Raw genomic sequence first — 24,015 nt, forward strand, 5'->3', positions numbered from 1 at the left:
ATTTACATACAAATAAAGCTTTGAGATCAATTGCATTGCTATGTTTGCATTTACGTCTTTCTTCATGGGAAACTGTTGAGCGCAGCAGCATGCCTTCACGTGTCCTACATGTTTGAGTATTGTTATGCAATAACACTCTAAGTAATTAGTAAGTATTAACTTACAATTGATGATTTATTAGTTACCATCTTTTCCTTCCTTATGAAATACAGAACCTTGAAAACATTCCCACAGGTAATATGAAATGTGTATCTTTACTAATAAAAGTAGGGTTTATCGCAACATTTCTAACACACGCTTCAATTAATTTAGCCACATGGCACATTAATGAAATAAATGTTAACATTCTCAGTTACAGAGGGGAAACTGAGAAAATACATGATTTTTCTAGTATAGAAAAATCAGTGGAAAAGAAGGGAAAGAGACTTAGCTTCAGGCCAAGATTTGACTGGAAAGAACATCCTTTCTGCCAAGAACAGAGATTTTTTTTTCAGTTTACTCTCAACAAAAATCTGTAAAACTTGCCAGAGAAGTTGATATAAGAAGGATGTAAAATCATTTGAGAATGTGCTACTGAGGTGTGACATTTTTTAGAATACCTGACTAACTGATCTCTAACTGTCTACTATTGTGACATGCTGACTGAAATCATAGCTTGAGTGTTGAGCTATAACACTTTCATTCTTCATGATATATAGCCAATGCAACAGGAGATGTGCACTTGCGAACAGCTTACTCTACCCAAGTATAATCATATAATCATCATCCTTGGTCTTAGCAGTATCAGCTACATGATAGAGCACTGAACCATAGCAAATAATTGAGCCTACAGAAAGTACTTTCATGAAAAATTCTTTTACTTATCTGCTGGTTTAAAAAAATAAACAATGTGAGATTTCTGAAGAAACAAACACATCAGACATTCTACACCTGCTGCAAAGCCTAGCCTATGCTTCATGTTCTTTTTATGTTTAATTTTTTTATGTTTTAATTTTTTATGTTTTTTATGTTTAATCAGGTAATGTCTGCAGAGCACTTTGAGGAGAAAAAACAAATTATCATCATAATTGCTGAGAAAATCCAGAAGTCACTAAAGTTTGTGTATTCTCAGGTCATACCAAAACAGAAATCTAAACTGAGGAGAGACATGGGTCTGGACAGTTTTGTTTGTAATTCTGTTATGCACAGTGTTTTGCTGATGCTAGGTGAAGTAACTTGTGCAGAATGTTTTTACAAGCCACCTACTTTACCATGATGCAGACGACTTTGTCCCTGGCTGCCAGACAGCGAGTCTTGTGCTAGTCAAATGCTGTAAATTAGAGAGTTTAGAAAACATTTGAACAAAGTGCAGTAACGTAATAAATGCAAAACTGATCTCCAGACCAACCATGAACTTAGTAGATGTTTTTAACCAAGTATGAGTTTGTAAATGTTAGGGAAAAAAAAAAAAGCAGTTACACCTCAAAAAAAAAAAAGCTCTTTTTGATGCAAAATATTCACAGCAGAAAAGTAGAGAGCAAAATGTAAAGAGAGATGCCCATAACTTCCAGAAAAAAAATGCTATCAGAAATGCTAAATAATGTTAAGTAATAAAATTGCTTAACAGGTTAGGACTAAAAATCATCTAACTTCAGTAAGACCCTGATCAATTTGTTCTTTTTACTTGCAACTAAATCTACATTTCTTCCCCAATGGCTGTTGGATGTGTCTCAAGAAAGACAACTGTGAAACTTTTATTGCTTGACCACCAGATCTTGCAGTTCCTTGAACAAAGCATGCCAGCATTGAATGTTACTCAGTCACTGAAAAGAGTTTGAAGATTTGCCTACTTTTAGGACTATGAAAATCTATTGTTGCCAAGTTCAATTTGCCACATGGAAGAGAAGTTTCAGGTTATGATTACTTTGAGTATGTAAAGTAGTACAGATGACTTCAACCATGTTTAGCCAAAGCTAAACATTAGATTTGTGGGGCACAAGGTCTGCATTCTACATAGTCTATGAAACAAAATTAAAAGTAAAATAAATAAAACAAAAATGTAATATTAAATCTAGTTTCTCATTACCAGCCCAGTGTCCCGTATTCACTGAAGCCCACTTAATAAAAATGATAATAATAATAATAATAAAAAAAACGTAAAGGATGTTAAAAAAAATAATCCAATTTCTTCTTTTTAGGATTTATCCTGCAATACTTTTCCCCACCACTCCCAACCTCAGCATAATTTTGAGGAGCAAAATTATGGCAAACAAAGTGGTGTACTTCGTGGCCGGTAAAGCCTGCTTGCCAATGAGAAACTAACAGATTCTGCTTTCAGAATTTCAGAACAGATTCTGCTTACTCTCTATAAAATAGTTCTAACTGTAGTAAAGGCCAAAAAAAAAATCCGTGCCATAAACAAGCTTTTAAAATAGACTTGTAAAATGCCTTTGTAATAAAGCTGACCAGGCCAAAAACACTGCTTTATCCCACCCCCTAAGAAACAAATACACCAGAGTAGCTGCAGAACTGCAGGAGGTATTATAAGACTACTTTTTTCATTTTTTAAAATTAAAATATTTTTATTTCAGTACTTAGTCACATATTAAGGATATCTCAACACTTAGATAGCAAGATTGATTTATATATTTCACTATGCAAGCTTAAGAAAAAAGCAGAAATTTGTGGATAATAATTTGTGGGATTATGCCAGAAACTTCTTCATCCACAGAAGCACCTTATTTTTTTATAAAATGACTTGAAAAAACATTTTGTAAGGAACCTCATAGGATATACACTATAAAGTACTCTTCAGGTGATTTTTTAAATATCATTTAATCAAAACTTTTTAAATCTAAAAGTAAAAAATAAAAGATGACAACATCGTTTGCATGTCACATACAATAATATTTATGTCTACTTCAAGTCCAGGTATATAACCACTAACATCTATAATACCAATTATCTTGAAATAATGATGCAAAACATACTGCAGAAGTTTTCTCCTAGCAATTAAAAAATGACCAAAAAATTGGTCAAGAAGGAAAATTTTGGGCTATCTCAGGAAAACTCATTAGGACAAATCTACGGTTTTAATCCAAACAACCAAAATTCTACAAACTTCTACTCCGTCAAGGTCCTTTGTTTCTACCACCATTTTCATTTAGATTAGGTCAGTCCACACATGCATTTGGGAATGGACAAAATTCATTACACAATTTCAAGGTAGGCATGAAAGGAATAAAAGAACACCCTCTCCTGTCAAAGAGCTGAGAAAGCGTTAGACCAGATATATAAATCATACGCCCATATGCCATAACCTAAGTGAAAAGTAGTAACTATCTACAAAGTATAACTGAACGCTCACACCTTCAGTTGGCACAAAGGCTGCAATTGGCTAGTGCCATTGTTTTTATAAACCATCAAACTGATCAACAGGAAGTAATAATCAGGTGTATATAAATGATAGTGAGATCACAAACAGCTAGTCATTCTCTCAAAAGTAATTACATTACATATGAGCAGAAGCTTCACTAATCTAAGAAGAAAATACGAGGTTCATAACCTTAAAGAACTCTTCCTTTATGCAGTAGGGCTGTTTACCAACTACATTATTTAAGCTTCCTCTTACCTCCAGTGTCATGTACACAGTGCTAATTGCTACTTTGATTTCTCCATCTGAAATTTCCTTGAGATCCTTCAGCATAACTTCCTCAATGCTTACACCTATTTTAGAAGAGAAAGGAATTTCAATACATTCAAGTATCCACAGCTGAACAGATATAGCAACATAAATTAAAAATACAGTTTGAACCTTAATGTTGAGCCTTCTGTATTTTAGGACGCCCTATAAGAACATTAAAATCAACATTAATAATTCAATGCATAATATTTCCAGAGGGTTTCTTTGAGAAAGGAAGAGATTAAAAAGCAACAACAAAGGATGAAGAATTAATTAAGTCTCCTGCAATGAAATGAAATTGTGTGAACACTTGTACTTCCTAGGTCAACTGATTCCTAATTGATGATAAATGTATACCTAGACCATCCTTATGCCACTAATATGAAATACTTCTGGAATAAGTAACACACTGAAAAGCACATGTAGATTATTATGGTATTTCTAAAATATTCAGAGGCAAAGCATTAAGACATTCTGTGAACACAAAATCATTCAACCTTTCTGGTTTTCCTCACAAATTGATACCAACAATGGTTTATGTACATCAAACAGTAAATGAACCAACGGGATGCGTACGTACCATAGAAACAGAAATGCACATTATCATCAGAAAACAGAGTAAACCTGGAATTACTTAACACTATAACCAGACATGTTGATATGTTTAAGTACAACATATTTAAAATCCACATGACTAAATTTCTTCAATGGGAGACATTTGACTTAAATGCTTTAAAGATTCTTATAATAAATATATCTCATGTATAGATACACAGTTGTATCACACCATCCGGTGAACAGAGAAAGTAGCCAAATGCCTATACAAAGAAAGGTGTGAGCTACTTACTTCAGTGTAGAGCGGTAAATAAAATGTTTACAAACTTATAAAACTTAGCTGCATAACATCCACAATGTGTTTGCATGAGTGATTTTTCAGAGGAAGCCAAATACCCACTTAAAGCCAAAGAAATGAATCATCTTGTTACTGTTCTTGTATAGAGTCCAGGTACTGCATTCAATCCAATGACAAGATGAACTGGCTTATGTTCATATATTTATTTTGTTTTTGAGTCTGTCCTTTTAAAAATATTTATATGTAGCCTGTAGACTTTCTGTTTGACTACAGACCAGTGTGCCTCAAATAACAAGTGAATTCATGAACTCAGGCCAAAAAATCATTATTTCTGTATGAAGCTGAGAACGGTTTTGCCAAATTTTCCTAATAGGGTCTAAAATAACAGGTATATAAGGCACAATGTTCAGCAGAGGTCAGTATCTTCAATGGACTTCAGAAACTCTTCAATACTTTACTAATACAAATACCATATAAATGTACGCAGTGTTAAATATGTACCTTACAATATATGGAAAACAGCAGCTATGAAACAAAAAAAAAAAAAGCATGACATTACCCTAATATCCAATACAAAACTTGGAAAAGTAGGCATAACAGATTCAGTCTGCCTGACATTTATTGCCAGTAGTTTTTATATGTCACATGAGCAGGGTAAACTACATCAATTATAAACCCTCTAGTTTCTCATGTACAAACAAGTACATGACACCACTCAACCACCGTCCACAAAAAATGGCAGTACTGAGAACAGAGTTCAGCAACAGCCACATTCACTGTCTCTCCAATCCAGGCCACATAGTTCATTTCTGAACTGTGAATTCTTGACTAATGTCACAAGAAATATCAGGGAACAATCCAAAGACTTACGGCCCTGAATTATTTTATTTTGCAGCCTCACTGAAAGAAAGAAAAAAGGCAGCAGCACCTCAAGTTCTGCCCTCAACTACCAGTTTGGGAAGCCATTTCAGGCTGAAGGTCTGAATTCAGGTGAGAGTATTCAGCAGATGGGTGGACAGAGAAGAGCGAATAAAGACTACAAGTCTAAAGGGACCCTGTTCATGCCTGATATATCTAACAGAAAAGTATCTCCATAATTCAATGCTCACTCTTTGGTAACAACTTGGTAGTGGATGTCATTTAATAAAGACAGTAAAAAATTTGAGTGATTGCAACAACTTTCAGCATCCCTTCACAAGCCTGTGATCAAATATCAACTTCACACATTCTGAGTTTTGATCACTGAAATAACATCACAATGTCTTCAGTTATTTCTAGTGGAAGGAAATGAAAGAGTTACAGTTTTCTCACTGTTTCCTTGATCTTAGTCAAAGTCACTTCACCTGTACAGACCCCTAGCCCTAATAGCTGAAACCTTGATAAATTTGGGAAGGTTCAGAAGATAAAATCCACTCCCATGATGTTAAGGCGACTGCAACACAGTTTCTGCATGTGTGCTGAAACATTGATTATACCTCTGTCCTGGGTTCCACTTCATTAACACAAATACTTGATTAGCACATGCTTGTAAAAGCAAACATGTGAAATAAATTAACATCTACTTTATCTGTAAATCGCAGAATGGCTGAGGTGGGAAGGGACCGCTGGGGGCCATCTGGTCCAAGCGCCCTGCCCAGGCAGAGCCACCTAGAACAGGCTGCCTGGGACCATGTCTAGGTGGCTTTCCAAGACCTCCAAGGAAGAAGACTTCACAGCCTCTCTGGACAATCTATGCCAGTGTTCTGTCACCCATAAAAGCAATATAAGATTATTTAGAAGTTCAGTAGTTCCTCAGCAAAAATTGCAATTCCATTATTAAAATTTTAATCCAGTTATTTTAAAAATTAAATATAACTACATGTAACTGCCAATGAAGATACCATCCTGCAGCTATACTCTCACCACACACAATGAGCCAAACTATTCAAATACAGTTAGGTAACTAAATTTGTAAAATGTCTGAAAATGGAAATTGGATTACCTTGAGGGTTAAGCTGAGTCTCCTGGAGAACAGAGATAATTTCTTCTCGTGGGGGAAGACCTGGAAACTTCTCCTCTAGAACTGACAGCACTTTCTCCTGCTGCTCTGTGATTCTGTCAAGCTCCGAAGACATGCACTTGAAGAGAATGCTTCCTGAAATGTTGAAAGGTAAAATCAATACCTCATCTAAACAGTGAAGAGGGACTACATAAACAAGGATGTTTACCCCATCAACGTCCATTTCCTCTTTGGAGCTTGTTCCCACTGATGAGTTCAATGAACTGATAAAATGCTCAAGCAAAATGCCAAAATAATTAGATATACTATCACCTGAACACAAAAATAAAACTGCTTATATTAAGATTATACTTTTTAGAAAGCTATGGCTTCTGCTACATTGTTTGCATCAAATGATGGCTTTCAAAGGCACCTATATCCAGAATTTTAAAAAATATACTTGAGTATAGCAGATAAAACTTACAAAGTGCATTAGAAGGGTGCTAAATATGCTACAAAATATGACAAGGCACATGACATTAGTTATTTCAGCATATTTGACACTAGCTGAACCCCTGTCAAAGAACACACAAAAAAAAAAGCACACTACATTCAGCCAAACAAAATGGTGCACTCTATTTAACTCTATCTAACCTTTCAGGTTAAGAGAAACATAGTTCAATGAATAACTTCTTCAAAATTGGTATGCTCTTACAAGACAAAGGTGAGCTTGATGTCTTTTCAGACCACTATGTTCTGCATCCTGAATGTAAAAACTTTCTGACACAGCTGAAGGTCTCAAGTCACCCTTTCATCACCTGAAGAGTGGGATCCCATTTATTAATATATCCAAGGGCAGCCTTCGCACCCAATTACTCACACTAAATTAAGGACAATAAAGTCTTACAATTCAGCATTGAAATTATTTATTACTGTACTGTGCACAGGGATTTCAAACAAGAGTATGATCACATTGCATCGTGCCAGGTCAATGAGCAAATCAGTACAATAATATAAGATAGTTTTTATAAGCCAAAATGTTTATGTTTTAACAAAGAGCTAAGTGAGAGAAAGAAAAACTTGGACATAGCTATCCTCAATCTCACTGGGCTGACTAGGAAAGGTAGATCACATAGGTTGACATGCCATAATGCACCAGTGGTCAGGGTTCTTGAACAGAAGATGAATATTTTCTGTTCTCTTCCCAAACACCCAGTATGAGTCTGGTTTTCTCCTACACTGCTACCACAGAAAATAATGAAAAGTATTTCTTCAAAATGTCTAGAAGCACATGCAACATAAAAGAGTTTTCCTATGCTAAGTACACACCTACTTATTAGACAAATCCTGTATGGATTAAGTAATCTTACCTAGGAAATGTATAATTCAAATATGCCATATTTATTTGTCATATTAATCTAAGGAATACATTTGACATGATGTGTTAAAGGACATGTGGGAGTAAAATACATGTATCACAGATACGATTCTAACATCAGACATTACTGAAATCACAGTTTTCCTGGTAAGTAGGCAAGAACTCGAACATCAAAAAAACAAACTTTAAATGGATTAACACCTATTAAACTAAAAAATCATTTGAGTCAGTTTTTAATTATGTAAAAGTCAAAAAATATATCTACAAAATAATTTGCTTTTTAATTAATCTTATTAAAAGCAATGTTTAACAAGCTGTTCCCCAACAGATATTAAGTTCTGGAAATTCAGATATATGAAATTTCTTTTGTTTTTCTGTTATAGATAATTTCTAATATTCTTTTAATTCTCAGCTTCCCTATCCTTATGTCAGTCTTACCATCACTTCAAGACAATGTTTCTGCCCTGTTTGATAGCATTAAAAATATTAAATAAATACAGACCAAATGAAAATCATATATACTGACACAGATTTTCAGAATTGTTTTATTTTGATTTGTAAATTTAGGTACTCATAACAAGGCTGCAGAGAAAACAGATTTCAGATGTCTCCAGGCAATTAACTGATACTTAGCACCTAGGATATATAGATATATACATTATATATTAGTGATATAAAGCTCCCAGTGAATTTAAACATAGTTGTAAGCCTTAATTTTCTGTCCCTTTAATATGAAACAAGTTTCCCAATCAGCAGCCTCCAGAATGATTCATCTAACAGTATTCCTTCATTGTTCCTACTTCTAATGAGAAAAAAATGCATGTGCTACATATTCTTGTCTATATTTTCAGAAGAGCAATAAACAAGTTATATGGCCCACGGTGTACTCCCAGTCAGCACAGAGCTGTACCTGGATAAATGGCAGCTTAGGTACCAGGATCCATGAACTATTTTAGTAATAACAACCTTCTGATTTTTAAGCTCTCCCTCCCTCCCCCCCTTTTTTTTTTTTTAACCTCTAGGAGCAGACACCGGGGCGCTCATGCATACACAAAGGAAATTAAGACTCCATCAGAAAGTATTTGTCTGACAGCACATGCTCAAATTCATTGTGCAAGGACTTGCTAGGGAGATACTGTAGCACATTATGGATAGCTTTCCAGCAGCATAAGCATGACTGGGCAGTCTTGTCCACCTGCATGTATCTTCACAGAGTCACAGAATCATAGAATGGCCTGGTTTGGAAGGGACCTCAAAGATCATACAGTTCCAATCCCCCTGCCATAGGCAGGGACACCTCCCATTAGACCAGGTTGCCCAGGGCCTCATCTAACCTGGCCTTGAACACCTCCAAGGATGTGACTTCCACAGCCTCTCTTGGCAGCCTGTTCCAGTGCCTCACCACCCTCTGAGTGAAAAATTTCCTTCTAACCTCTAATCTAAATCTCTCCTCTTTTACTTTTAAACCCCTTGTCCTACCATTATTTACCCGAGTAAAGAGTCCTTCTCCTTCCTTTTTAGAAGACCCTTTTAAGTATTGATAGACTGTGATGAGGTCACCCTGGAGCCTTATCTTTTGTAGGCTCAACAGCCCCAGCTCTCTCAGCCATACATTATAGGAGGGGTGCTCCAGCCCCTTGGATCATCTTTTTGGCCCTCTCCTGGACCCGCTCTAACACACACACATCCTTCTTGTCCTGAGGGCCCCAAACTTGGACGCAGTACTCCAAGTGGGGCCTCCCAAGGGCTCGGTAGAGGGGGACAGTCACCTCCCTTGACCTTCTGCACACTGCTCTTTTAATGACCCTTCAAGTCACACAGTGTTTTCAAACCTTTACCAAAACTGTGTCCTTGTGGACAGAATAGTTCTTGGGGAAAAAAAATTAACACAAACATTCTGCAAAATGCAGTAAAATGAGAGGTGCAAGTTCTACACTGAATCAAGCTCAACATTTTTGAAGTCAACATGATACCAATTTTGTGTGTGCCTGTCAGGCACGATCTGCCCTTAGTGAAGCCATGTTGACTTGCCTTCCATGTGCCTTAGCACAGTTTCCAGGAGGATCTGTTCCATGATCTTGCCAAGCACACAGCTGAGACTGAGTGGTCTGTAGTTCCCCAGATCTTCCTTTTTTCCCTTTTTAAAAATGGAGGTTATGTTTCCCCTTTTCCAGTCACTGGGAACTCCATGAGATTGCCACGACTTCTCAAATATAATGGACAGTGGCTTAGCAACTACATCCACCAGTTCCCTCAGGATCTGTAGATGCATCTCATCAAGTCCCATGGATATGTGCACCTTTAGGTTCCTTAGATGGTCTCAAACCTGGTCTTCTCCTACACTGGGTAGTTCTTCATTCTACCAGTCCTTGCCTTTGCCTTCTGGGATTTGGGCTATATGGCTAGAGCTCTTGCTGGTGAAGACTGACGCAAAAAAGTACCTCAGCTTTCACCATATCCTGGGTAACCAGGTTTCCCATTTCCTTCTGGAGGGGGCCCACCATTTCCTTAGTCTTCCTTTAATCACTTACGTACCTAATAGAAGCTTTTCTTGTTGCCTTTGATGTCCCTGGCCAAATTTAATTGCAACAGGGCTTTGGCTTTCCTAACCTGATTCCTGCTGCTCAGACATTTTCTCTGTATTCCTATCAGGGTTCCTGTCCTTGCTTCCACTCTCTGCAGGCCTCCTTTTTCTGATCAAGTTTGGCCAGGAGCTCCTTGTTCATTCCATGCAGATCTCCTGGTGTTTTTGCCCAACTTCCCCTTTGCTGGAAAGCATCGCTCCTGAGTTTGGAAGAGATGATCTCTGAATATTAGCCAGCTTTCTTGGGCCCCCCTTCCCTTCAGGGCTTTGGCCCATGGTACCCTTCTACCAAGCAGATCCCTCAAGAGGCCAAAAGTCCAGGTCAGCAAGCTTGCTGTGACCCTTCCTCACTGCCCTCTGAATGCAAAACTGCACCATTTCATGATCACTGTAGCCCAGGCTGCCCTTCAGCTTCTCATTCCCCACCAGACCCTCCTTGTTGGCGAGAATGAGGTCTGGCATAGCACCTCTCCTTGTGGGCCCTTCTATCACTTGCAGAAGAAAGTTGTCATCAGTGCATTCCGGGGCTCTCCTGGACTGCCTATGCCCTGCTGTGCTGTCCCTCCAACAGGTACCACGCTGCTTGAAGTACCTGCTGAGGACCAGGGCTTGCATATGTGAGGCTGCTTCTGTCTGCCTATAGAGGGCCTCGTCTGCTTGGTCTTCCTGATCAGGTGGCCTGTAGCACACTCCCACTCTAAGGTCCCCTGTCCCTGCCCTCCCTGGAATCCTGACCCACAAGCTCTCTCTCAGCTCCTCACCCACCCCCAGGCAGACCTGCATGCACTCCAGCTGCTCACTGACGCACGGGGTGATGCCCCCCTCCTTGCTTCCCTCGCCTGGCCTTCCTAAACAGCCTGCATCCTTCCAAACACGAGTCGTGGGAGCCATCTGTCCCACCACGTCTCTGTAATGCCAATGAGAACAAAGCCCTGCAGGCACGCGTACATCTCTAACTCCTCTTCTTTACTCCCCATGCTACTTGTGTTAGCATAGAGACATTTAAGTTGGGCCCCTGATGAAACTGACTCACTGACTGGAGTGGCTGGAATTCCCTTGTGCTGCTCTTCAGGTGCTCTCCTGCTGACCCATGACCCTTCCCCAGGCTCTGGGCATGTATTCCTGGCACTTGCATCAAACTGGGAGTGGGATGGATTGAGGTTCTCCTCCCCTGGCAACTCTAGTTTAAAGCCCTCTTCACCAGCTTGGCAAGCCCATGACAGGTGGTCCCCACTAGCTCCCGGGAGACCAGGTTTCTCAAGGCAAGTCCCCTGGTCTAAGTAGACAAGCCCCTGTCTGTGGCACCAGTCCTACAACCATCTGTTGATTTGCCATAGTCAACTGGCCCTTTCATACCCCTTCACTTTGAGTGGGAGGACTGATGAAAAGACTACCTGCACTCCCGTTGCAGCAGCAGTGTTGCAGGAGTATTGCTCATGACAATAAAACTAGTTTCATTCTCTTACACACACATACTGGGGAAAGGATGTTTTTAATTATTATTTTTTAATCTACTTCCCAATCAAAATAGATGGAAAGACTCCCTGTGAAATGGTAGGGCAGCATATCATGCATTTCTGCAGGTAACAGTGTCGATTTTTTCTTGTTTTCACTTGTGACAAATTTTGCATTTCTTCAAAGGTAAGGCAAAGCCTCATATTTGGTTTCAGCTTTGGCAGGACACAACCATTACTGTACAGATGTAAAAGCAGAATGTGTTTAGAAGTGCACTGTACTGCAGCATCTATCTGGAAGCGTGGACCCTTCCCTGCTCATCTCAGTGTTGACCTCTACATATTCTGATCAGGTACAACACCTTCAAATAGCAAAGCAAACCTAGAAATTTGGGGATTTATCACTTAATACAAGAATGAAATGTAGTCAGCCTGAAATAATGCCTCAGAATAAGGAGATATCTTAGAAAGCTTCTTAACGGTCTTTTTTTTTTTTTCCCCCTCAGCTGTTTATCCCAGCAATACCATAGTGCTTGCAATTGCTAACATTTCTAGTAGGGTAAAAGGAAAGAAAGGCGACTTCTCAAATTCACAGGATGTCAGCAAGTCCTATGCTCAACATTTATTCTTCCTTCATTCTTTAATGCTATGTTCATCAGCAGGAAAGAAAGGCACACACTTCTCACAGATATCCTCAGCAACCCTTGGAGTGCTAAGATTTCAGGTAGTTTAAAAAAAAAAAAAAACAGTTAACTTGAGGTACTTTTGCTTGTCCAAAGGTCAGTCCATTTAGTCATGTGGTCCCTTGTGAGTACCTGCTGTAAAAGAGATACATGGGCTCAGAAATCTCCTGCAGACTTCACTGAGTGCTGGTGCAACTCCCTCAGGGTTTCTGAAAGCATAATGGAGGCTGCTCTGTCTGCTGACAAGCACAGAAAAAAAGAAATATATAATAGGCAACACAAGATTCAATATTATTTCTTGTGTACGTCATACTACATTACATATTTTTTTTTCCTAGGGAGAGGTCACTAGAAAAAAGGCTAGCCCTCTTAAAAAACTATATGCATTTTATTCTTTTTGCAAAGCAGTTTGGAAGTGAAACACTAGTTTTGCCAAAAGCAATTGCTGTGCATTAATATTAAACATGATCTAATGAAGGCAGAAGTCGTTTTGGGAAAACATTAGGAACAGCACAAGCATCTCCTGAATTATAAGTTTGTGGCTGAGAGAAACAGTACAATGAAAATATAGGCATTTCTCCTGTCGAGATTTTGTTCCATGACCTGGAAAAATTAAAGACAGGGAAAAGCAACAGTCCCTCATGGAAAGTATACTTTGACGCCCCCTGTGCCCTCAAAAAATAAACAAAACACAGCAACAACAAAAAAAAAAAAAAACACTGCAGATTAAAACAAAGATATAAAACAGATTGAAGCAAGCACTCTTCATTGCAATTAACAGCAAAGCCACAAAGCTGGAATGAAGTGTAATTTGGGGGGCAGGGTGGGGAAGCATTGCCTTCAAGACAACTGTTTCCATACATAAAAATATCTATCCAAACAACGGTGGTGTTTTTTGCAGTTTAAAATGTCCCCTTGTTTATCACATGTATATTAAGGATGAACCAATTAGGGAACATGTGAATCATCTGACTGACGTACAAGACAGAGCAACATCAAAAAAAAAATATTGGCATCATTTCTGAAGTCCTTAAAAGGACATTTCTTAACATTAGCCTGGGTGGCTAGAACAACAAACTTATCTTCTCTACTGAAAGTCAGACTGCCCCAACAGAGCACAAAAAGACCTCAACTATGCAGCTCATTACTAGCAAAAGAAGACTCACTTCAAAAAATTTGCTGATGCTCTTTCCATAAATGTCTCTGTTTACATGTTGCAGTCTGTATCTTGTGGCATCCTTCAAGGCTTTATACAAATAAACATAAGGAGGCATTTTTTAGAGTACACTGACCCAAGGTACCTGACAGTGAGTGTTTGGAATCACATCCTTGCCAGCTGGCTGCTACAAAAAATGTAATGATTCAGCAGTTTAATGGATCTGGAGTTTGGCAACAGTCCCCTTGTAAACATCTCTGGGGAAATAAAATAACACAGGCCCAAGACTCTGGCAGGTTCCATAATTGTTTGCTTCTGGCACAAATCCAGGGACAGAGCAAGCTCTAACTTAAGGCAGATATGGCTGTACAATGCTTTGACTCTCAAAGCAGGTTCTATTCAAAGCCCAAGGGTAGAACTAACTGATGTCTGATGAGGAGAAAAAGATACCAGGAAACCACTCAGCTTAAAAAAAAGAGTCCTTAAGTCCTTAAATATTAAACTACCTAGATCAATAATGTGCTCAGTTTCACACAGATACCTCTTCTTGATTGCTGTTGTTGTTTTTTTTTTTTCTTTTCATTTGTTTAAACAGAAGAGTACAGAAGAGTAGGTGAAGTTTGTTCAAAGTTGAAATATGCAGGCTATAAATATCTGCTTCTATTACTAAAATCAACAAATTGTTAACAGACTGTGACAAAGAAACCCCCCCCAAAAGAGGCAAAAAATGAAACTGTTACAGTCACCACGCAATGATTATTAAAACATGAGATATTTGTGTTATCTTACAAATCTTCTAGCAAAATGCTCACTGGAAAGCCAGAAAATGAAAGATGAGATCCCAACTCCGACACAGAGTCTGGGATCTCTCAGCTCTTTAGTGAAAACAAAATCCTAATTCTTACCACTTTGACTTCCACTTTGGTCCTCTGTTTCTAAAACTCCCCCAAAGCTGATACATACAAACAATATATGGATTTCCCTTGGAAGTAACAAAGTCAGAAAAACAGAGCAGGACCCTCTCCCTTGACTCTACGCCCATGCAGTGCCAACAGAAATTGTGGCTGTCCTGCTAAACTGAAAGGCATCCAGCCTCTACACATACATTCATCAGTACTGAAACAGCCACCCATCCTTACAGACTATGATATATGGCCCCGGTGTTTCCTATGCTCACAGGTAAGTTGAATATCAAAGGGTATACTTCATGGACATGGACTTTGACAAAATGCCATAATATACATATAGGAACACAAAAGCTAGACCTGGGTAGGTCATATTTGCTCTCTTATTTCCAAACTTTGTAGTTTGATCTACATACATTTACATCTAAGAAATTTTTTTTACTGTCAAAACCAGTAATGGGATTCAGTGACTTTTATAAATTTGCAATGAAAGGTTCTTAAGTACCAAAGCCATTTTCTATTTTCGGAGAGTCGCAAAAGGACTTGCTGTATTGCTTAGTATGCTATACACTCAAACTGCATTACTGGGAGAAACAGAAAAGCATGAAGTCGTAAGAAGAGCTGTAGCTACTTAGGCTTTGTCAATCACTTGTCCTTCCATTTAAGAGAAGGTACACTGCCCCCCCTATATCCACCAAGTTCTGCAAATACTCACCACTGAATAAAATATTACAATTTACTTTCTGATTTAAAAAATAAACAAACAAAGCTACTATATCCCTTAAAACTGGAAGTGTTACCTCTAATGCAAACACTTTCAATATTTCTCTAATAAAAGCACTTTATTTAAATTTGGATGCAAACATGAGAGCCAAAACACATGGACACTTACAACCATGTATAACACTTATGTGTTCTTGTTGATTATTCAGAGCACTGCCTCCTTACTCTTTCCACCAGCAAACAGGAAGCCTGAGAGACTCCCAAAAGCCTATTTCTGTTTCTGCCTCCAGAATCAATTATTATACTTGGTGATTTGCCTAGATTTCCTGGACGGCTACTCAACAGAAATTTGGATCTTAAAAAAAAAAAATATTTCATGGCAGGTTTACTAGAGCTTATTAGCATGGAAAGGTTCTTTAAAAGCTGGCTAAATTCAGTGTTACTGTTAGAACTTCTTTCACAGAAACATGAAAAAAGATTACCTTTTGTAATTTTTCAGAACATGCTCATTATATTTGCTATCATAGTGATCAGTACAATGACAAGGAAAGACTTCCCTAGCTTCTGAAAGTATAGGCAAGATGTCATAATCCTCATTAAACATTGCTTTTGATTCCTTAAAGGGCATTTAACATTCAAATGTGAATTAAAACCTAAAATCTTTAAAAAAAATATTAAATAATATTAAAATTGTTGAACTTAAGAACAGCATTCAGTTCTTTCCAACTCCAGCTTTATTTTCTATGAAAGAATTCTGCTGCAGCAAATAAACTGAGGAAACTAATGCAAATGATAACTATGAAGACAGAATTGAAAATACTTCTGATTATTCAATTCCTATCCTTCGTACTCTACTGGGCATATGATACTAAAGATAAGGAGAGTGTGATGAAGATTTGGTTATGGCACCTTTAAGCAGCAGAAGTTTTGCATCATACCATTAAAACATCATTTTACAAAAAAGGTACCACCATCAAGAGAAGCTTTAACATGTAAATATTAGATTCCAGCCCATATTGCTGTCCACAGGCAGGCAGCGCTGAGCTGCCAGCACCACACAGCCCCTGGAACTGAAGAACCGCACAGCCTTTCCAGCTACCCAGCTGGTGTGTCGACAGCTCCATTTAATATTCTTGTCTAGTGATACAGCAAAGACCTCTCATGCCTATTTTTAAATGCACATTTTTAATATTCAATATAATGTTACTCTTTAACAAACTCTTTACTCCCTGCTTCTTTTATGAAGCTTCCCGTGGTCTTTAAAGGGATTGTTAACCAAAGAATGGATCACACTCTTTCTGCATGAGCAGATTCAGAAACACTCCATTAAACCTTTCAGTATTTAATATAAAGAGTAATCTCTCACCTCTGAGGAGATAAGCCAGTTGCTGAGTGATTAGCTCTGGTGCCTCTTGAAGAATCTCTTTTACTACTAAAGAGGAAGAAGACATTTGTAACTCCGGGCTGCCATCACATTGCTCATCTGGATTGATGACTTTGACAATAGCTGTTTCCAAACTTTTGTCCTCACTACCAAGCAAATTAAAAAAAAATGATGTTTATATTTCTTTCTAGCTGCTGAGACAACCCAACAAAACAGTGCAAAAACTTTTTAAAAATTCCAGACTGTAACACCACTGTCACTGCCCTAAGTCTGCTATGAAGCCAAAAACTGTCACAAGCAAGTCCTAAAACTGTAATTTCAAAATGAAGAGCTCACAGTGGTTTTATTACTAGATATATCACTAAGACTTCACTGTTTACATTTCCATTATCAAAATCTTTAAATCTAGTAATCTGGAAAAAATATTTCTACATGTATTGAAAATATCACTCTTTATGAAGGGGAGATTTGGGAATTTCACCACTGAATATTTTGGCAATTTGCAAAAGATCTTTATTTTGGATTTAAACACTTTGTGTTCTGGCTTTTAGTAGTAATAACAAAGCCAAACTACATTTACTAACATAAAATGATAGTCATAATTCTTTCTTCTAAAGAAACACAGGAGGGGACAGTAGCAAAAAGCAAATATTATGTATAATTTTTCTTTGAGAAAGTCAGCAATGTACTGAGTTGCCTGCAGTTGTTAGAGAATCAATATGAAATTTACACATATTTCTCATTTCAGATTTTCCCTACTTTTATTCTAGTCTACAAACACCTCAGAGTAGGATGGGGCTGTTTTATTTTTATTTCCCAGATAGTTGTGCTATAGCACACAGGAAGCATGTTATTTATCTTAAATGAGGTTCTAAAGAGAGTTAGAAGCAAATAACATCCTTCACTGTGGGCAAGACAGGCAGACCACTATAAAGCAGCTCCCTCTGCTCACCATGGGCTTATAAAGTTTCTCTCTTAAGGACGGGTATATAGAATATGGTCTCCCACAGAGCAACTCTGAGCCTCTGGCACTGAGGATGTTTTGAGAAAAATGCTGTAATGTGAAGGAATTCCATGATTTCTGTATGGCTGTGAAATTACTGATGATGTAAAAGCAGAATCTGATCTGTTTCTAGCTGTATTTATAACAGCTACTATTCCGCACTTAGCTTTACTTGAAGCTAATGTTGCCTGTAGAGTAAATGTCTCAAACTTCTGTCTATCTTCAGGAGGATCTTAACAGCACATGGGCAATTGTTGTGTCCATCTCCACATCAATGAGGGCTTTAATTCCCTCAGTGAAAGCTAACTAAGAAAAAAAAAATCTGATCTCTTATTTGCCGGTCACAGGAAACCTCAGGACTATTTAAACAAAATTAAAATATCTAGTCTAAGCTGTGTGAAAATACAAGGTATTAAAAAAAAAAAAAGAACCATCAATAGTGATGGAAAAACAAAAAACAACTATATCGTCACATGTATTGGGCATAATGGGAGAGAAAATGTGTTTTAAATTCCTTTTTTTTTTCTGTGCTAACATAGTGATATAAATATGAATTCAGAAAAAATGTAAAATGTAATTTTCAAAACAGCTCAAACCCAAGTAAGCCATCTTGTTGTATCTAAAATGCAATACCTTGTCAGCATGTTGCTGTTTATAAGTGTTAAAGACAATTTCCCTTCAGCATTCAGCTGGTGCAAATTGATTTCATCTCGGAAGATATGGAATGACTCCGGGATATTCAGCTCCTCCAATATAAATCTTGTCTCTGTGAAGTAGCTGAAGTCTCTTCTTGGTATGTTCAACACTGGTAGGCAAAGAACATCAGGAGGACTGACCTGTAACGTATACGTGCATTTGTCAGAGTTGAATAAAATGAGACTTGATTTTTATTATAGATATGTTCTAACAGACTGAGCATCTAGAAACAATCTGATTTTTTCTGTTTAATTTTTGCCCTTTTACTTCATTCTTTATAAATCACTTTTTACTCTTTTTTTTTTTTTATTCTTATGTGTAGAATTGTTAATTCTGCAGAATTAATTCTCCTGCAGAATTGTTTTGGAAACTAGAAAGGGAAAAAAAAAAAAAGAAAAAAAAGACTTATACTTTTGAAAATCTCACAAGTTTTTCAGGAAAAAAAAAAAGCATTCTTAAAATTCTGTAAATGCAAATTGACAATGTTTTAATTCATGGGAGCCCGGCTTAAAGCTTTGATAAACCTAATCTAACTCTGCCTTTCAAACTTGACTGATTTTGCATTTGTGACATGGGATGCGGATGAATAGCTATCAACATCTACATTCAGGCAAGATGATTTACTTCTCTAAATAAACTCCTGATTGTATGGAATTCAGCAGGATATCACCTGTTCAATCACGGCCTGGAAGTCATCCCCTTCATTTAATGAGGCTTTTCTCGAAATGGGGAGAAGATCTTAAATATAATATCATTTGACTGTGATTGTTAAGATATCAAATTCTTCAGGTCATTTTCTAAAACTGTCTTTTACAACATGCACATACAATGCTAAGCACAACATGATCACAATGAGTAAGTACTTACAAGTGCAACTTTCAAAACAAATAGTAAAAAAAAAAGATCCCTCTTGACTCCTATGAATCAACAACCTAATAAAAGCAGTCACCTAAAGCTCTGTAATTTATATTGCAGATTTGTGGATGTAATCCATTCCAGCACAGAAAATATCTGCAGAAAATCTGTGCACTGCTTAAATCAAATGTAACTGATACCTAGACCAAGTGCTGGCAATTATACAGGGGTAATATTTTGCTGCTATTGAATAAACCACCTAATACCGTCTCATTAATTTTTGTATGGAAAGAAATTTAGATTGTTTCTCTTTAAAAATCTCACCTCTGATTATAACAAAGTCATTGTCCAGAATAATGTCTTTATGATATGTTTTAATCGACTTAACAGAGAGAAGTCTGTAAGCTGTAGCAAATGAGTTAAGATCCCTCTGTTTTTCTCATTACCTTGTCTAGGAAGTAGGCATAGGCCAGAGCAGAAATAAGAGAGTCCAAATCACAAGATTTATTTCCAAGAACAACATGGACTTTCTCCAGGTGCTTGCTCCTATTCTGTAACACAATAGAAGACATTTGCAATGAGTAACAATGAAAAGAAAAAAGCAAAGCCCAATCACCAACACACTTCAAAAGACACATTAAATATCCAGCTGGTGTCCTTAGTTGGAACACTTTCCACAATTTGCTCAAGGAATGCACTTACATGTTTCCTTGGCTTCATTGCTCCCAAGAAAGCCAAAGAAATTTGGGTCTTGTAAGAAACCCAGGTCAGAACCTGAGGAGTAACCTGACAGAGCTCCAGTTAGCAGCAAAGTAGCAGATAAGCAGCATCATGTATACATGGAAAAATCCCTTGAAAACAACTGACAGATCTCATAAGAAAAGCAGTCACAAAGAGTGTGGAAATACACACAGAAAGCTTTACGCATTAAGTTCTATTTTTTCCCCTATTTTCCTTGGCTGAAATCAGTAACTAGACAAAGTTACTGATCAGAGTCAGTTCTAAAGTGTCAGGCTTTCATGTTGACTCTTTAGAAGCTAGACAGACTATATGAATCACTGAGGTCTTCAAGTTCTCCTCACTGTCAACAGGAACTGAGTCTGTTCTGCATCTAACAACATTAGGAGCTTTCCAAACACAAGGAAGAGAAAGGCTACACCAACTGCAGGAAAGAAAAATATTGCAGGGAAGTGTCTATCTTCTTTGTACGCACACACACAAAATGTGAGATGATGTTTTTCTCTTATACACATCACAATGTCAAGCTAGCTGCATGGAAACATGATATTTTTTATTATTTTTAAATAAAAGCTAATTTTAAAGCTATGCTTCTTAATTTGAGAAACCTATCTGACTGACACCAAGGTAGATAGCTCAGAGCCAAATATATGTAATCAAACATTGTTTGTGTTATTGTCTGAAGGCTGATGTACTTTCTGTTATTTTGGATTAGGATTCAGCATTTTATCAAGTTAAATTTTAATCTTTCAATAGAAGGATATAATTACTACGTTATCCCCAATAACTATAACTATGCATTTTTTTAAAAACTAACCTTTCTTCTCTTTGTCAAATCTTACCTCTAGTTGAATCTAAGGAAGAGACTCTGTTCTCTTTCCATTATATGGAACACAGCCATCAAAATATTTATGGATAATAAAACCAGGACAACTATTCTCCATTCCTCATGTATTGGGAAATAAACTACATAAGACAGACAGCTTTCTGGAGAGGACAGTGTTTGGAATAGGTATGTTCATTTAAGCTGTATGTCTTCACCAGCAGTAAACTCTGTTTCCTTCTTTCTATCATGTGCTTATTGTCACAGTGTCTTTGTCAGTATACATTTCTCACTAATCTGCCACCCTAAAGAATGAAAATCAAGTTCATGAGTTCATGCCTTTTTTTTTCTTTAAGTATTATTTAGTGTGTAGAAGTCTTTTTCTTCAGCTTCCTCAAAACAAATGATATAACCTAGACCAAGTAGGAAATGAAGTGAATTGACAAATTGATTATTAAATCTACAAAGTCACTCAACTTTTGAAGTGAGTGTAAACAATACAGAACAGCATCATATGTGTTGAAAATTTTTATATCTACATATCCTCTACCTATAAAATGATTTGATTCCTGTTGCTCATATTCCACAAAATACTATCTCATATACAACTGCCAAGGACACTCAACAGTAATCTGAGTTTCAGTGATGAATGGCAGCCCTATTCATCAGGCACATTACTGTTTCGTTTTGAAAAATTAAGAAATTTTTGGTGTTGTCTTTAGAATTCATGATGTAGCACTCCCAAGCACTAAAATCTGCACATGTTTTTACATCTCCCAGGTTAGCAGTAGCTTTGTTATAAAGGTATACTGCAGTTCTAAAACAGCAGAAAATTGTGTGAGAACGGCCAAAGATGGAAAATTTGTCTTCACAGCTGATTAAAGAAGCTATCCCATAAATAAGTAAATAACTAATAATAAAAAGTAATAAAAAAAGCATCTTTCACTCATTTGTATGTGCCATCACATTCCAACTCTCTTTTACCTCCTAGGTGTAAGACTGCAGACAGAATAATTAAAAAAAAAAAAAAGGAATTCAAAGGCTGAAAGTTTATGAAGACATCTGAAGACATCTAAACATCTGAAGAAATGAGGAAAGCACTGCTCTGAAGAGAGCACAGTGGAGCAAGAAAGTTCTGGAGACCACCTCTCTTCTATGACCCAAACAGGTCAACTAGTCATCCAATGGCTGATTTTTATATTTTAACTCCGACAAACCAATATTTCATCAACACAAATGAACCAGAACAAAAAGTAGAAGGACAGGCCATTTCTTCAACCTGTTCTCAAGAGCTTAACAAGAACTCTGAGACAGAGCCTTTGAGCTGGGATTTTAATTAATACAACAGTAGGAACACTATCAGCAAGAGGGTGCATTTGTTGGTCAGCCTGTTAACGCACTACATCTCTGAACAACCACTGGCTTCCTGAATATTTCTGCCTAAAACACTCAGATATACACTAGAGGTATCTTACAAGCTACTGCCAACTCTTTCCCAAAGGAAAGGGAATGAAAAACAAATTTCTGAAGGTGTTCAGCCGGTTCTGTTGCACACCACCTTTCTCGCGTCTCTCCAAAGAGTATATTTTTTCGTTTCATCCATTACAATCAGTTATTTGAATGACACTACTTTTCCCTGAGCAAGGATCTGTTCACTTGAACAAAACTACACTACTTCATTCCCTAATCTCTCATTTGTGGCTTTTAGCAAAGTGTTTCTGCAATGGGCTTTTTCTAATAGAATAGGACACCTATTCCACTAATGTTAAAATACAAAGTCAACCTGTAAGCTGTTTTGTATTCAATAAGTATAAAGAATAAAAATCCTTCCTTTATTTCTTAAATTATCCCAAATTACTGAAAAAAAATATATATACACATTTGTATATGTGTATACTTTTCCCCTTCCTTCCACAAAACAAAATTTAATTTCTAGATACCAACTTCATTTTTCATGCTTTAAAATACTGCAGCTATTACAGTTATGATGAGTGAATGATCTTATTTGGATTTGATTTTTTTATTATTTTTTCCCACTGGATTGTGGGCAAGAGAAGTCTCGGTAATTCCTTTGCTCTGTGTTCATCAAGCAGCTGTTCTCAGTAAACTTATATTCTTATCATATGTGATAAAAAATATGTTCTTATTAAAGGAAGCTCATTCAAATTTGTATTTCACAGATTTTAAGGTTAAATTGGCCAGAGCAAAACATGAAATAAAGTCTGTACTTCATATTCTGATGATGTAAGACAGATACATTGATGAAAGAGAAATAATAAAATAAATTGATATTAATGAAATTTTAGAATAAGTTTGGCCACTTAGTTCTTCCTGTAGTTCTGGTAATACATAAGTGGAGCATAACGTTTGAGAGCTGCCACATACAAAACTGGCCAGACGAGAACATCTATGGGGAAGCACATAAACAGGTGCATGTTCTCCCTTACCACTGTCAGTACATTAATATTGAATTACCTACCTTCCCATTCCCCCATGATTACCACTAAAATAATTCAGTGATAGAAAAAGATCACACTTGCATAACCTATTCACATGGATAACATTCCTACTCCAAGTATCTTCATTATCTGAACTGGGTATTCCTCCAATGCCAGAATCATCGGCAATGATTTCATATTCTATTACTCAGACAGCTAGATAGCATCTTCCCCATCCTATTATTTCAACATAAGAAACCTTCTTGTACTAACAGCACAGATACTTTATCAAGAGCTTAGTGACGACCACAGGGTTATAGCTAGACAGACAATCTCAGATCTGTACATCAGGTAAAAGATCAGCTCGGTCAAACTGCAACTGATATAAAAGTCAACACTACTGCAGACATTTATCTTAGCATAAATGGGTGTTGTCTACCAATTCTGCACATAGGACCATGAAAGCAACTTTTTTTTAACCCTCAGTCCGATTTTCAGCATTTTAGAAGTTGTAGAAGTCAGTACTTCCTCAGCTAATTCTTATTGGCAAAAAGACGTCACCATCTATGGATAAAACAAATCATAAGACAGTCTTTGGGAAATAACCAAGTCTTGCCATCTATAACCACTGCATAGCTTGCTATAGATTTTAAAGACATTGAAAGCTAGTGAGAAGGAGGATACTGATAGAACTGAAGCTGTA

General features: G+C 37.1%; 1 protein-coding gene across 8 annotated transcripts in view; it reads right to left on the reverse strand.

The window, feature by feature from the left end:
- PRUNE2 (prune homolog 2 with BCH domain) overlaps window positions 1-24,015 on the reverse strand; it is a 139,153-nt gene that overhangs the window by 88,600 nt on the left and 26,538 nt on the right. For all 8 annotated transcript variants that reach the window (XM_035558502.2, XM_035558499.2, XM_035558503.2 and 5 more), the window contains exons 2-6: window positions 19,760-19,864; window positions 18,396-18,598; window positions 16,742-16,905; window positions 6,496-6,648; window positions 3,611-3,705 (exon numbers count right to left, since the gene is read on the reverse strand). In XM_035558502.2, the coding sequence (XP_035414395.1) occupies window positions 3,611-3,705; window positions 6,496-6,648; window positions 16,742-16,905; window positions 18,396-18,598; window positions 19,760-19,864 (720 nt within the window). The remainder of the gene's footprint in view (window positions 1-3,610; window positions 3,706-6,495; window positions 6,649-16,741; window positions 16,906-18,395; window positions 18,599-19,759; window positions 19,865-24,015) is intronic.

This window comes from Cygnus atratus, chromosome Z, assembly GCF_013377495.2.
Source record: "Cygnus atratus isolate AKBS03 ecotype Queensland, Australia chromosome Z, CAtr_DNAZoo_HiC_assembly, whole genome shotgun sequence".
Classification (NCBI taxonomy): Eukaryota; Metazoa; Chordata; class Aves; order Anseriformes; family Anatidae; genus Cygnus; species Cygnus atratus.